General features: G+C 36.4%; 1 protein-coding gene across 2 annotated transcripts in view; it reads left to right on the top strand.

Moving 5' to 3' along the window:
* Positions 1 to 13,707, top strand: part of ttyh2l (tweety homolog 2, like) — a 77,221-nt gene extending 63,514 nt beyond the window's left edge. The window contains exons 8-15 of one of the 2 annotated variants that reach the window (XM_065263320.2): positions 2,653 to 2,708; positions 5,067 to 5,159; positions 5,243 to 5,335; positions 7,647 to 7,789; positions 7,862 to 8,038; positions 11,563 to 11,641; positions 12,229 to 12,253; positions 12,542 to 13,707. In XM_065263320.2, the coding sequence (XP_065119392.1) occupies positions 2,653 to 2,708; positions 5,067 to 5,159; positions 5,243 to 5,335; positions 7,647 to 7,789; positions 7,862 to 8,038; positions 11,563 to 11,641; positions 12,229 to 12,253; positions 12,542 to 12,582 (707 nt within the window). In that variant the 3' untranslated portion in view covers positions 12,583 to 13,707. The remainder of the gene's footprint in view (positions 1 to 2,652; positions 2,709 to 5,066; positions 5,160 to 5,242; positions 5,336 to 7,646; positions 7,790 to 7,861; positions 8,039 to 11,562; positions 11,642 to 12,228; positions 12,254 to 12,541) is intronic. The other variant, XM_065263319.2, reaches the window with a different exon arrangement.
* Positions 13,708 to 14,542: the final 835 nt, after the last annotated feature.

Here is a 14,542-nt window from a genome sequence, read left to right as displayed (position 1 = left end):
TATTGCGTTTATAAAACGGTTACTTCATATGCATAACGTTAGCGGGATTTTATAAAATAAAACCCAAAAAAGTTGTAATTATATTAGTACAAATATTACTCTTCCGCCAAACAAAGTAGTTCCTCAGAATCAAGTGTGACTGAAACAGAGCGCAGTTCCCAACCAACACAGACACAGCAAAGACACAATGAAAATATGATTTAAGACTGTGGTGTTTATTTTAGAAATCAACATTCATCTAATTTATACATTAACATTTATATTGTGCAACTGTTGAAGTGATGATCAAATATGCTTGGAAGCATGCTGAACTCTTTCCCCGTCAGCGTTTTTTTTTTTTTTTTAAGTTGCCACCCAGTTTTAGTTTAATGCCTTCCAGAAAATTATCTTCTTTATATAAACATAAAATATCAAATTAAAGAACAGACCATCCGCTTTGAAACAAAAACAAACAAAAAAACATTTCATCCTACCTTCATTTGATCTCTTATCACCTCTCAAATTTTTTTATTAAAAGCGGAGATAATTCCATTTTTGTGAAGAACTTTAGTAAGAGATCAGATTCAGACGGAGCCATGAACAGTACTACACGGTGTTTTCAGTGAATGCGTCAGTGTTTAAGTTGGGTAAGATCGCCAACCAGTGGATAATAGCGGACGTATGAACTTGAGTTATAAAATCCTCAGACAACGTTTTCTCTTTATCGACGAGATGACTCAACAATATTTATTGACAGTTATCTGGATATCGCCATTAATTGTGCAATTGTAGACAAATTAAAAATATGATTTAAGACTGTGGTGTTTATTTTCATAAATCAATACGCAGTAACAGTGGCGCAGTGATACTTATGTAATGTGGTCTGAACCGTGAGGTTACCGGTGTATTTTATCACGGCTTAGAACGCGTTTCAGAATGAAGAACCAGAACTGCCCGTTTTATAACAAGCTTTTTATAATGAACCGTTATGATTTTATTACCTTAGAATGTGACGTTTTTATCTACATACACGAGGGCCCCCTTACGTGTAAGTCGCCATTTTGTGCCCCCATGTTTTTACAGAAGCCCTTAACAGACAAACTTTTTTACTAAGTTGTCTCCGACGATGGCATGTTTTTTAGGTGGCAGCTACTGTAGCTTCTCTATGTATTTCAAAAGTGAGGGGTGAGCAGTGAACTGAGCCATTGGTTGCAATTTACAACCTAACCACTAGATGCCGCTAAAATTTACACACTGTACCTTTAAGATGCTTTTTCTTGATGAGGAAAACTACCGAAGAAAATAAGTCTAGTTTTTAGACCAAAAAATATCAAATTTAAGTGATTTTGTGAATAAAACAAGTAAAAAAAATCTACCAATGGGGTGAGCAAAAAAATCTTGAACCTTTTTTTAAACACTAAATTCAAGAAAAATTTGCTTACCCGATTGGCAGATTTTTTGCTTGTTTTATGCACAAAATCACTTAAATTTGATATTTTTGCTCTAAAAACTAGACTTATTTTTTGGCTCGTTTCTTTATCAAGAAAAAGCATCTTAATTTAAGAATTTTTTGATATTTTTACTGAAAACAAGACATTGAAAATAATTTTCTCTTCAACTGAGCGCTTTAGTTGCTATGATACTTCCGTTTTGTTTATCAGTCGTTGTACGATGTGCTGGTTGGTTGGTGTGGTATTTGTCCCGCCTCTCCTCCACTGTGATTGGACGACATTGAAAAGTGACATTGAATATTTCTAAACTCTCAACAAATTACAAGTAATGTGCATTATGTAATAATATTACTTTTCTGAAGTTACAAGGAAAGTAACGCCTTACTTTATAAATGTACACATTAATATTTGAGTTACTTTTTTAAAAAAGTAATGCAAGTTACTTTTCAGTTTAATTAATTCGATAAAAAAATCTACTGAATTGAACTTAACATAGTCACGTAGAGTTACATACTCTATGAGTGCGCACCTGAGCCGGAACAGTTTGAGTCAGAAACAGAGAAGGCAGGCCAGAGCTTGGCTTTTTTATATGGAAATATGCAATTTCTGAATGCAGAACTTATCGGTCATAAAAACACCTGCAAGGCGTGAAAGAGATCAATCCTCAGTCGAGTAAGAAAAAGTAACTTAAAGTAATTAAGTAATGCAATAAGTTACTTTTTTGGGGAGAAACTTAATATTGTAATGCATTACTTTTTAAAGTAACTTTCCCCAGCACTGCTCTCGACAGCTGGTAAAATGCGGCACGCTCGGCACTGAGTGCAGAATAAACGCACAGCGCCGCCACTGGCATAAAAAACGCTTAAAATGTTAACACACTATATTGCTCATTGTAATTGTTCATGTTATCTAATGCATTTACTAATGCAACCTTAATAAGTTTTTATAAAGTGAGTTTGGGATTCTCAAGGGAAAAAAACCCTTAAAAATAAGCAGACGGTGTTCACTACTGTACCTTTAACAACTGTGTATATGCACTGTGAATGAGCTCTGGTATGTTTAGCTCTTATGTGTGAAATGAGCAATGAGGTCCTTGCCAAGGCGCTTAATTCTGCTTGGTTAATAAGCGTAGATTTGTAAACAAGGCCAAGGCATGGTTTTGTTCATCACAGACTAAAAGCATTTGATTAAAATTCTCTGTTTTTCTCCCTGTGCTGTGCAGATATAGCCCACTATTACCTGTACTGCAGCCAGACTCTTCCCAATCCGTTCCAGCAGGTAATTTCCCGGCACGTTCTTCCCAGAATTCCTGACACGAGTGATAATCATGAGCTTAAAGAATCATTTGACTTCTAATTAAGGCACACACCCACGTTACAGCCATTGTAATGTTTCTGTAAAAAATCTGCATGACTAATTGCATTACGAATAGGCGATATGAAAATAAACTTTGATCAAAGGAAGTCTCTTTTGTATGCGGTTTTGGGATAATTAGATTTGCCTGGCTTTCTCACATCGCCCGTGGGATTCCCGTGAAAGCTTTTTCACTTATTTAGACATTATTCTGTGTTGGTTATGCTGATGATCTATTTAAGGAAATCTTTGGGGGTAACGGCATGGAGCAGATGTACAAGACAAATGCAGCCATTAACCATTTCCCTTCTGAATATAGGAACTGTTAATCCTTATGCAAATATATAACGGATATCCTCACCAAAGATTAATGACTTCTTACTTGTGTGCGCAATAACAAAAGCCATCTATTGCACATCTTTGCCTTATTTTAGAAATCCTTTAGGTCAGCGTTTCTTAACTGGTGACCCAAAAAGGAGCAGGTTTTTAATAGGTTGTGGTCAGCAGAAATGGTGAATACAAATAATGCAGAACTATAACCATAGGTGGGATAGGAACATAAATAGACTTTTTTGCCACACTTGACTGATATTAATGTGATATTTTGGCTCAATGTTTTACGCTGGTCAATCCATCTTCTGTTGTTAATGCAATTGTTATTATAATTGTCCTATCCTTTTCAGCTTATGTTAACCTCTTCAACCCTGAGGACCCTGTCCCGGGTCCAGAATTTCGTATTTTGACTTAATATAAAAGATTATTTTAATCTTTGATGCTCCGTCATGGACCCCAGTAACACATATGAGATACTGTTTGAAAGCTTAGAGTCTCTACTTTCTGCAGATATGCATCACTTTGACATATCTTTTACTGTAAGAAAGTTATTTACACTTAATTTACACTATCACCCCCCCCAATATTTTATTATATGATTTAATATTTACATATTTCATATTTTTCAAAAATGACAAACATGGGCAAGTCTTATATCAAATGAAAGCTCTCACTCTCGGGAATAAGGCTACATCGTTATTTTTGTTCTAATATCAACACATATCCAACAATCGCTGAATGAATAATGAGGTAAAAAATGGTCTTTTGTAAACATATGGGAAACTTGAGTGTGGACTGCCTCAGATAGCACATATAGCCACAAATGATACATCATCTTTTATTTTAGGTCCTACTCTAAACAATGAGTCCATTCACAGCATTTTCTTTGGTTGTGTGCATAATTAATCCCTAGCTTTTTATTATATGTGGAAAACAAAAAATTAATATTTATATGAAAAATGTATTTTCACACCCTTTAGTAAAATGAGAATAACTTTTGAATGCGACATGCTAAAGAGTTCATTTTTTTTTTGGGTGTTTACTGTCTGCTGCTGGTAACAAGCAGAACTGTCTGCAGTCTGCTAGAGCACAAAGAACCAGAGTTATACATTATCAAAGACAGTGTTTACAACATAAAAAAGAAAATTTGGTGTTTCATCATATGAAAAACAACATAAATAACAATATTTGTCACAAACAGCAGCTTTTTATGTAACTTCAAAGGGTTTTCTTTAAAATGATATAAATAAATTGCATTTATTCCACTGTATGTGGTTATGGGGACACTTCAAATGTTCTTAGGCAGAAATTGTATACAAAAAGGGTATTATTCCTCCCTTCAGTTGGAGTAAAATAACTTTTGCATAGATTATGATAGAGAAAAAATTCCTTTTTCCTCTGTAAGCTGACAATTGCTGGAATCAAACAAAACTGTCTGCAGGGACCTGAGATACCCAGGGCCAGAGTTATATACTTTCAAATAAAAACTTTAGAAAAAAAACATCAAAAAGCGCCTATTTATTTTTGTGTTTATTAGAGGCCTGACATCACATACAACCATGTTGAGCACTTTTAACAGTGTTTTATGTCATTTCAAAGAGTTACCTGTAAAATGATACCAAACTTTTGTATGTAAACCTCTGCATGTGGGTATAGGATGCTTTTGAAATTGGGTAGGCCAAATCCAGGTGAAAATCCCCAAAATAGCTTCAGGGTGTAAGAAGTTAATAATTTGCATGTTGTTGTGCCTAATATGTTACGAATCAAGGTTATGTATCAATTTAAAGATAAATTGTGTAATTTCTGAGCCATATTTGTCAAAATAAACCCATAAATGTCAATAATTGAGATTGTGATGTTTGATGGCATCAACCTACTGTACACACGACCATCTGCAGAATAATAGATGATCAGATATTTGTCTGATTCGCTGTCGTATCTTTTCTACAGTCTCTGACCATCTACCAGAAGTCTCTGACTACCATGCAGATTCAAGTTCAGGGCTTGCTGCAGTTTTCTGTCGCTGTGTTTCCTACTGCGGAGGTGAGAGAGTCATTATAGACGGAGATGCTGTTAATACATCACTTTCTCAGCTTTTTGACTTTTTTTGCATTTGAATATTTCAGAAAGATCTGCTAGGAATTCAGCGGCTCCTCAACTCCTCCGAGTTCAATTTGCACCAGCTAACCGCCTTACTGGACTGCCGTAGTCTTCATAAAGTAAGTTACTGCTCTTCCTTATCTCTTTCCTAGCCATTGACGAGTTTTAAGGGCAATCCATATTTCACTATTATCCACTAGGTGGCGCTCTTACCCAACTTATAAAACCCTAACTTTTGTGAAAATCATAAAAATGCTGGTGCTGGCTGGCAACTTTTTCAAAAATGTCCCTGTGAAGCAGAAGTTGCGATCAACTTTACTACTATGTTGTAACGTATTTCCGAGTAATGGACTGCATGGACAGGACTGCATTTATATAGCGCTTTCACAAACCAATGGCCATCACGCACTCATTCATACACTGATGGTGGTGTCAGCCATGCGAGGCGCCATCTAGCTTGTCGGGAGCTGCTGGGGTTAGGTGTCACTTGGTCAGGTGGATCCAAGGATCGAACCACCAATCTTCCGATTTGTAGACAACCTATATGAACCACTAAGCCACTGCCGCCCCAGTAACACACAATATCACGGCAGGAAAAATAGTGGGTGTGGCTTGTGTTTTCCATTGTGCATTGAGTGGATATAGAAAAGTGGGCGTTTTATTCTGCACCTGGCAGCAGATTGATAGATGGAGGAGGCGGAGTTAACGGATGGTCTTGCCCAAGCCGTCTAACTAAGGATATGAAATGAAAATATAAGAATTGTTAGTTTTGATTTCATTGGGACTTTAAAGAGTTTTAATGGGTTGTTAGTATTTCACACATTTTCAACTCAAAACTATTTTTGCAAAGAACCGCCCACTTAGACAGATTGTCTGTTGTTTTACACTGCAAAAAAATGAAATAAAAAAAAATCTTAATATTTTTGTCTTGTTTAAAGTAAAAATATCTAAAAATTCTTAAATTAAAATGCTTTTTCTCGATTAGCAAAACGACCTAAAAAAATAAGTCTAGTTTTTAGACCAAAAATATAAAATTTAAGTGATTTTGTGCATAAAACAAGCAAAAAAAAAATTTTCTTGAATTTAGTCTTTAAGAAAAATAATCAAATTTTTTCTCATCCCATTGGCAGATTTTTTTGCTTGTTTTATGTACAAAATCACTTTAATTTTATATTTTTGGTCTAAAAACTAGACTTATGTTCTTGGGTCATTTTTATCTAATCAAGAAAAAGTATCTTAATTTGAGAATTTTTTGATATTTTTACTGAAAACAAGACAAAAATACTAAGAACATTTTTTCTTGAAAATATTTTTTTGCAGTGTAGGATTTTTTTCCAATTAAGTGTATCTTTGAATAAAACTAGAGTACTTCCTATTTCCTATTAAAGCCCCCCTAACCTAAAAAATGCACTGTTAAGTGTGTTTCTATCAGAAAAGGATTATTATACAAATCCATCTATTCCTTTTCATGTAATTCCTTTAAACCGCAACAGTCACACAAAACAGGCTGTTGGGGATCCCCTATCAATGTGATGTCACATTGATTACTCCCCAACCGTACACTCTCAGAAATAAAGGTACAAAACTGTACTTTTTCTGTCACTGGGGCTGTACCCTTTCAAAAAGTACAGCTTTGCACCTAAGTATTTCATTTTAGTACCTCAGAAGTACATGCTGGGACCAAAGAGAGCACATTAGTACCTCAAAAATACATATTAGTATCTAAAAGGTAGATATTGGTACTAAATGTTTACACATCTGTACCTAATGGTCCATACAATTACCTTCTTAAAGGGTGCTGCCCCACTGACAGCTAGGGTACATATTTTGACTTTTTTCTAACAATGTAGGTCCATAAGGTACGGTAATCTACCCAAAATTATATTCTGTTTTGTATTCCTGTAAAGGTACCAAACAGAAACTTAGGGTAAAACCCCAGTGACAGAAAAGGTACAGTTTTGTACCTTTATTTCTGACAGTGTAACCGCTCACAGACTCCGCCTTATGAGCGCATAGTTCAACCTTCAGCCAGAGACACATGTTTTATTGTATGCCAAAGCACATGTGTAAGTGCACCACCCCCTATTTTGCATATGGGGAGGGGAACAGAAGCTTTCTTTTTATTGAAAGAAACACAAACAAAAACAGCACGTTTTTCATTGTAACCACAAATGGCCATTTTTAACATCGTATAATGAAAGATCTGTGGTCTATTTTGAGCTGAAACTTTACAGACAAATTCAGAGACTATTTTAATATTGCTGAAAACACCTAGCGGCCCTTTAACTCTGACAACTCAAATGATATACGTGTAATTATGGCTTCAGAAGTGGGATGTCCTGTAAGCTATTTCTGATAGCACACAAGGCAGCAAAGTACAGACAAACAAAACTTCTGAAATATTTAATGCCACAAACTGGTGTTTTACAGGATTATGTGGAGGCTCTGCTGGGCGTTTGCTACGACGGCGTTGAGGGACTCCTGTATCTGTGCCTGTTTTCTTTACTGGCTGCCTGTGCCTTTAGTGTCCTGCTGTGTGCCGTCCCCCGAGCCTGGACCCTCATTGCCATCAGGTACTGTACGGCTGTTTCCTTATTATGGCTCTACAGCACGGGTGTAGCTGACGTGTGATTGGTCTTCCTCAGGGACAGGAATTACGATGATATTGACGAGGAAGACCCATTCAACCCGGCGCGACGTATCACGGCGTATAACCCGGGACGATCTCAAGTTCACAGTTTCTGCAGTTACAGCAGCAGTATGGGCAGCCAAACCAGCCTGCATCCACCGCTGCCGACCACATCCAGTACACCAGAATACATGTGAGTACGGACCTAATTGTGGGTCGCACAGTGGGTTACACAAAGTCACATGGCTGTTGTGGTGAACTACACAAAAACAGTCGAGTTAATGGCTACTAATGACAATTTTTGCTCAATTCATCTCATGAACCTGGACCAAGTTGTCATGTGACCAACATCTAAACAGCATTTAATGGCACTTTTCTGCACGGCTTAGACGTCAAAAAGTTACCTAGTCAGGCGTTCAAATGTTGAACTGCATATTGACATCCAAGTAGGATCATGGTTAGACGTCCAAATAGAAGACCTAGTTTGCACATCGTGTAGACGTCCAGAATTGGTTTTGGACCGACGGACGCAATATAGACATGATCTGCATGTCCATCAGATGTCTAATGTTTAGTGGGATTTGTCATTACGTGTAGAAAACAATAATTAGGCTATATAATAATGTATAATATACTCTATATAATAATAATAATGTAGAATAATATAGAATATAAAATATAAATGTTATATATCAACATTATTAAATACATTATAACTATAGCCTAGTATTTAAAGGACACTCCACTTTTTTTGAAAATATGCTCATTTTCCAGCTCCCCTAGAATTAAACATTAGATTTTTACCGTTTTGGAATCCATTCAGCTGATCTCCGTTCTGGTGGTAACACTTTAAGCATAACTCCCCCCAAAGGGAACTGCGTGGCTCCTTAAAAGGAATAAACTGAAAATAATGACTCACCCTCATGTCGTTCTAAACTCGGAAGACCTCCGTTCATCTTCGGAACACCGTTTAAGATGTTTTAACGTTAGATTTAGTCCGAGAGCTTTCTGTCACTCCATTGAAAATCTATGTACGGTTTCCATGTCCAGAAAGGTAATTAAAACATCATGAGAGTAGCAAGAATTACGACTTTATTCAGCATTGTCTTCTCTTCCGGCTCGAGCGTGAAGTCACGTGACTGTAGTGACGCGGCTGACCTGTCCCTCAGACATGTTTGCTAAGTTCTTTTTTTCTCAAACTTAGCGCCCAAAACAAAAGAAAAAAAAGAAGCTGGGGCGGAACAGATAACAGTTAGCCGTGTCGTACGTCAGCCGCGTCACTGGCTTCCTCGACTTTATGCGGGGCTGCAGTCGGATGACGTCAAAGTACCGCTTAATTTCAACTCTCGCGGTACTTTGACGTCATCTGTCTGTCAGTTCTTGCAGCGCAGCATGAAGTCAAACACACAGAGATCGTTGAATTCTTTATATAATTGGCTAAATGTTTTGTCTATCAATATTTTCCATGAAGTCATTGGCTGATGGAGGAACCAGCGAGAGACTGGTTACATCTCAAAAGGACGTCACGTTTTCGACGGTGCTGTTTTTGGATTATCTATTATACTACTGCCCTATTTTAAATACAAACTTTGAAGGCGGGTTCATGTGTTTAATGGAACGTAAATTACCGGAGTGTAATCTGATATACCCTTACATGTTACGATGTAAATAGTCCTCAGATTATATTCTAGACGTTCATGCGAAATCTGATGTAAACAATAGACTATGTAAGGGATAATGTAGAGGCAGCCGGTAGTTATTGGGAAATAAGCACCGACAGTGTGATCAGGACCCGACGCGAAGTGGAGGGTCTTGTATCACACTGAAGGGGCTTATTTCCCAATAACTACCGGCTGCCTCTACATTATCCCGCTTATTACACGCCTACTTGCCACATAAGAAAAAAAACTGGACATGAATATGAATTTGAAACATTTTATTGGCATATTTGGTTTAAATTAACATGTTTATCCTTCCGCGAAACTTTGTACAGATGCATAAAATGATCGTAATACCTTATTAAGATCATCTGCTTCAGACTTGTCTGTCTCCATTTTTTTTCTCTTTAACCAGTCTTTGAGAAGTTTTAATGCTCATTCTGTATTTTTTTGTATGTTAGTTGGCTAGCTGTCATGCTCTATTTTGTCAAGTTCAGTCTCAGTAAGCTCTCTGTGTCTTGTCGTGGTTGTCCAGTGTTTGTCACAAGATGGCGCCAAACAGTAATCTTTATTGATCTTTATTGGCGCGGAGCGATTTTACTCGTGCAAGTAGTCCGGCTATGCGTTATTATTTTGGAGCGGTTATTATTTGAAAACAACGAACCTGCAAATGTCTCAACTGACCAATCAGAATCAAGCATTCCAGAGAGCCGTGTAATAAATATCTATATTTCACGGATTATACGCATTTGTGGACAAAAAGATCATTGGATGATTCACACATCTGAAACAGACTGGATTCGACTTGTGATCAACACAAAGGTAAAAAAATTATGTTTGCATGTTGTCATCCGGCCTTCTGTCATAAAATACAACATATGATGCTAGAACATCTGTATCTCAAAACGGCTTTACATGGGGTATGGCTTGGCTAAATGAGATGTAAATGAGCCCTATTGTCTCCCCCAGCTGGAAAAGAGAGTCCCTTTCGTCTCTGTTTTCTCTGTTTTTCTGAGTTCCTAAATTCAAATGGCCACAACTTCTCCAAATATTATTACACATTGTTGGAAAGCTTAGAAACTACACTTTCAGAATCTTTGAATAACTCAAAATGGCCCAGATCCGACTTGTGTCCCCACTTTCCGTGACTGGTTACATATTTTCAAAAAAAGTGGAGTGTCCCTTTAATTACAGTTTATGTGATTATTGCGTGCGTGTGGAATTAGTTATTCATTTAGAAGAAACCTTTTTTTTAATCATGATTTGTCCGTAAAAACATCCATATTAGGGTTGTGACAATTAATCGGGCAAATGCGCGTTTTCTCAATGAATGAATTTGAATGAATTACGGTGAAATGCAGGCACATCCAAAAGCCAGGGGGCGCTCTCGCTTAGAAACACCATTTGTGCCACAGAAGAAGTAGTATACCAGGAAATGTCTAAAGGAATATTTATATCGCTGTTCTTCAGATTGTTTCAGGTATTTTCATGATAATAAAGAATATTTTAAATGATTGTGTTTGAAGAGTGTTGCTTTTTTAAATGCACGTTATAAACGAGTCAAACTTGTAGTGATTTTAGATTGATAAGGACTTCCTACTGATCACGGAGCCGTAGTACATGCACAAGCTGTGCATGAAACACTGAATCGGAGCCTTACGATTCAGAATCGATTTCAGACAGGTCTTTTTAATGGGAGCGCGATGCATCGATGCACATCCCTAATCCATATGCACATCTCACGCACAAATTTGTGCATGCGCATGCTTAGGGAATGAGACCCAATGTCCTTTCCTAACAATGGAAAGCTTATTAACATCAGCTTTTTGATGGAAAAGATATCCCTATGGCTGGTTTTGTGGTCCAGGGTCAAATTTAATGAAAAAATGACAAGGAAAATAAGAATTACTCTACTTAAAGAGAAGAAATGTGCATTTTTCCCCCATTTTCCCTTTATTCCTGTCTCTATGGGTCCTAGTATAAAAAAAATTGGGAATCCCTGTATTAGTTTATTCTCTCTTGCTTAACCCACTTACCTTAATTTTTTTCTCCGCTATAGGAACCAGTCCATGCTGTTTGAGAGAAATCCTCGCTATGAAAACGTACCGTTGATCGGGAGAGGTTCACCGCCACCATCGGTATTTTGATTTTTCTTAAAGTATGCATATACCTGTATGAATAGTGAAATTCACCTAAACAATGTAGTGTTTTCCACTTACATTTAATCCCTGATCAGTAAGCTGTTTAAAGTCAACAAATAAGTTTGTTCGTTATTATGTGTATCAATGAATCATGCACTTGTGTTAGAGTAAATGGGTTCATTTTTATTCATGTTGTATTCATTCAGTGAATTTGATGGCAGATGGAGCTGCACTGCCCTCTGCTGTTTACATTTTCCAGGCACTTTTAACTAAGATCTGTTTTAATAGTCACATCAGTGCAGATATTAAAGGAAGGAGTATTACTATAAATTATAAATGACGATTAATTCGGCCTTTTTTAATGTGAACCCAAATGGGACTGATAATTGTCTATCAGGCTTGGGCAGCACCAAAGATGAATTCTAAGTGAATGAATGAATGAGATCGGAGCTGTGAAATGTTGGTTAATGTATTGCTGTAGGCGTAAACCTCATCACAGTACAGTCTAATGAACCAATTCCCATCATTTTTTATGTCTTTTTACTAAATCTAATTGACTCTTTTGTCTTTCATCACTTTTCAAGTTCTATCCCCAGACATTTAAAAACAGTAAGTTGACCCCAAACGCCATCTAAAGATGCACTGCCTCTCCTTAACTTCCCTCTCGCTTGTCAATTTCTTCATGCAATTCATAAACATTTCTCTACATCTCTTTTTAACTTGCTGAGCAGTTGGGGGAGCTTGAAAATATGTTTACTATCATCTTTAGCTGCATTTTATACATCCGTACCTCTTTTCCTGCATCGGCATTTCACCCGAGTAATTTTTTGTGCATTCATATCTGTTTTGTAAGGCATTATCTCTGATATCACTTTTTTTCCTCTTTACCGACCGCAGTATTCACCCAGCATGAGGACCACCTACCTGTCTATGACTGATGCCCAAATCCGACACTTCGGGACGGACCTCCAGGTGTAGCTTTCCTCTTCCTTAACTAGTCTCTGGCAGCGTGAGATGGTTTCCTTGTTGGTACTTGAAAGCAGAAGGTAATAAAGATGTAAAGTCTGTCCTCTTCATCTGCTCCGATGGAACTTCTCAAAGAAGGACAGCTGGGATTTTTTGAAGCACAAATATCCTAAAGACTTTTTCAAGACAGCATGCGGTCCATGCGGTGAAGGTAGACTTCTCTTGCAAGGCAAATGATAACTTGAAAATTTATGGGTGAACTTTGATCACATGTAAATATATGCTTTATTCTCCTCAGGGGTCATTGATATACGGTTATCTATAATGGTTCAGTTGGGTGTTATTTAAAATATTCATTGAAAGCTCTTAAACGCACTTATGATTATAAAAACACTGGTTAATTGGTAAAAAAAAAATTGGGGGAAGTTTTGTAAAAAAAAAGCATTTTATCAGACGAAGAAAGAGCCTTTGATTTGTACTCCTCTTATTTCTGTAATGTTACACCACGTGATGCACCGACTCACACAATCTGAGGGAAAAATGATAAATGATCTGGTGTAGTGATTATATTCTGCATGAGAAAAATGGGTTGTTTGTGCCTCTTCTGAAATAAACTGTTATGCCGTGAAGTGATTTCGCCTCCATATGTCTGTATACTAGTAATCATCATTCAAATACTGTACATCTGCTCTTTATTTCAGTTTAACATTGTTTAGATTATGATAATGCACAATTTACAGTACTTTTTTATCTCCAAATAAATAAATATATATATATATATGCCAATTCATGCAAAGACAATATCCAAAGATCTAAATGAATCTTTGTGGATGCTACATCAAAGCCTATTTTCTAGTTTAAGTGCTTTTGTGTGTACTGTATATTGTAGATATTGCCATTTCTAAAGTCTTGGTTTTTCTCATCATGACCTCTGTTTAGACAGACAGATGTTTATGCTGCAGTTGAATGAAATGGTAATACATTAGTTTATCGTGTGAATTTTAGCATTTTTGTCTTTTGCTTGTCATATTGTTTATGTTATACATTTTTTGACATTTGGATTTAATAAAGTGATTTTTATTGAAAGTGATTTTTTTGTAATTTGTTATGTAACAAAATGAATAAAATGGTATTTGGCAGTTCATTCAGTCAATCCAATCATTTTATACTTTATAAAGCACCAAAACAAAAAATAATAAATTAAGGACATCAATTATTAGCCAATTAAATTATAAAATAAAAAATAAAATCACAAAACATGTCCCAAATTTGAAAATGAAATGGTAAAATAAAAATTAAAACATTATATTAAATTATTTCATTTTCATTTTTAACGTAATTAAGCATCATTCCGGCCAAATTGAAAAATTTAATTAAATTGATGATTTGACATTTCATTTTCAATATAATCTTGACTCAAGACTGACAATATTAAAATAAAAAGGCAAGCTTGAAAAGGAATCTGTAAATACATTTTTTAAAAGGCTTTTTATTCATGCCCAAGCAATAATAGGGACAAAATTAAAATGTAAAGTTTAATTTATGTTCTGTTTTTCTTGTTCATTTTCGTTTTAATTTTTGTGTTCATTTTTATTTTCAACTTGTATGCAAATTCAATGTTAATGAGTGGGTGGGGCTTACTTGCTTAAAAAAGCGGATTGGCTGAAGCAGTGTTGCCAACTCAGTGACTGTGTTGCTTGCCAACTTAGCGACCTTATTGCTACATCTAGCGACTTTTAGACCCCAACTTAGCGACTGTTTGGATGAATCTTAGCTTCACATCTGTACAGATAGGCTATTGTGTCGATTGTACTGGCCAACGAGTGCCAGGTGGCGCTGTCACGGTGAAATGTGCGTCTACCCTCTGTGCATGGAGCTGGGCAGTGAGCAACATTTAGACTGTACGAGCGGACGCGTGGATTGTTTACATTT

This window comes from Paramisgurnus dabryanus, chromosome 3 (assembly GCF_030506205.2).
Source record: "Paramisgurnus dabryanus chromosome 3, PD_genome_1.1, whole genome shotgun sequence".
NCBI classification, from domain to species: Eukaryota; Metazoa; Chordata; class Actinopteri; order Cypriniformes; family Cobitidae; genus Paramisgurnus; species Paramisgurnus dabryanus.
The sequence above is the reverse complement of the archived record's forward strand: the minus strand, read 5'-3'. Positions and strand labels throughout refer to the sequence as shown.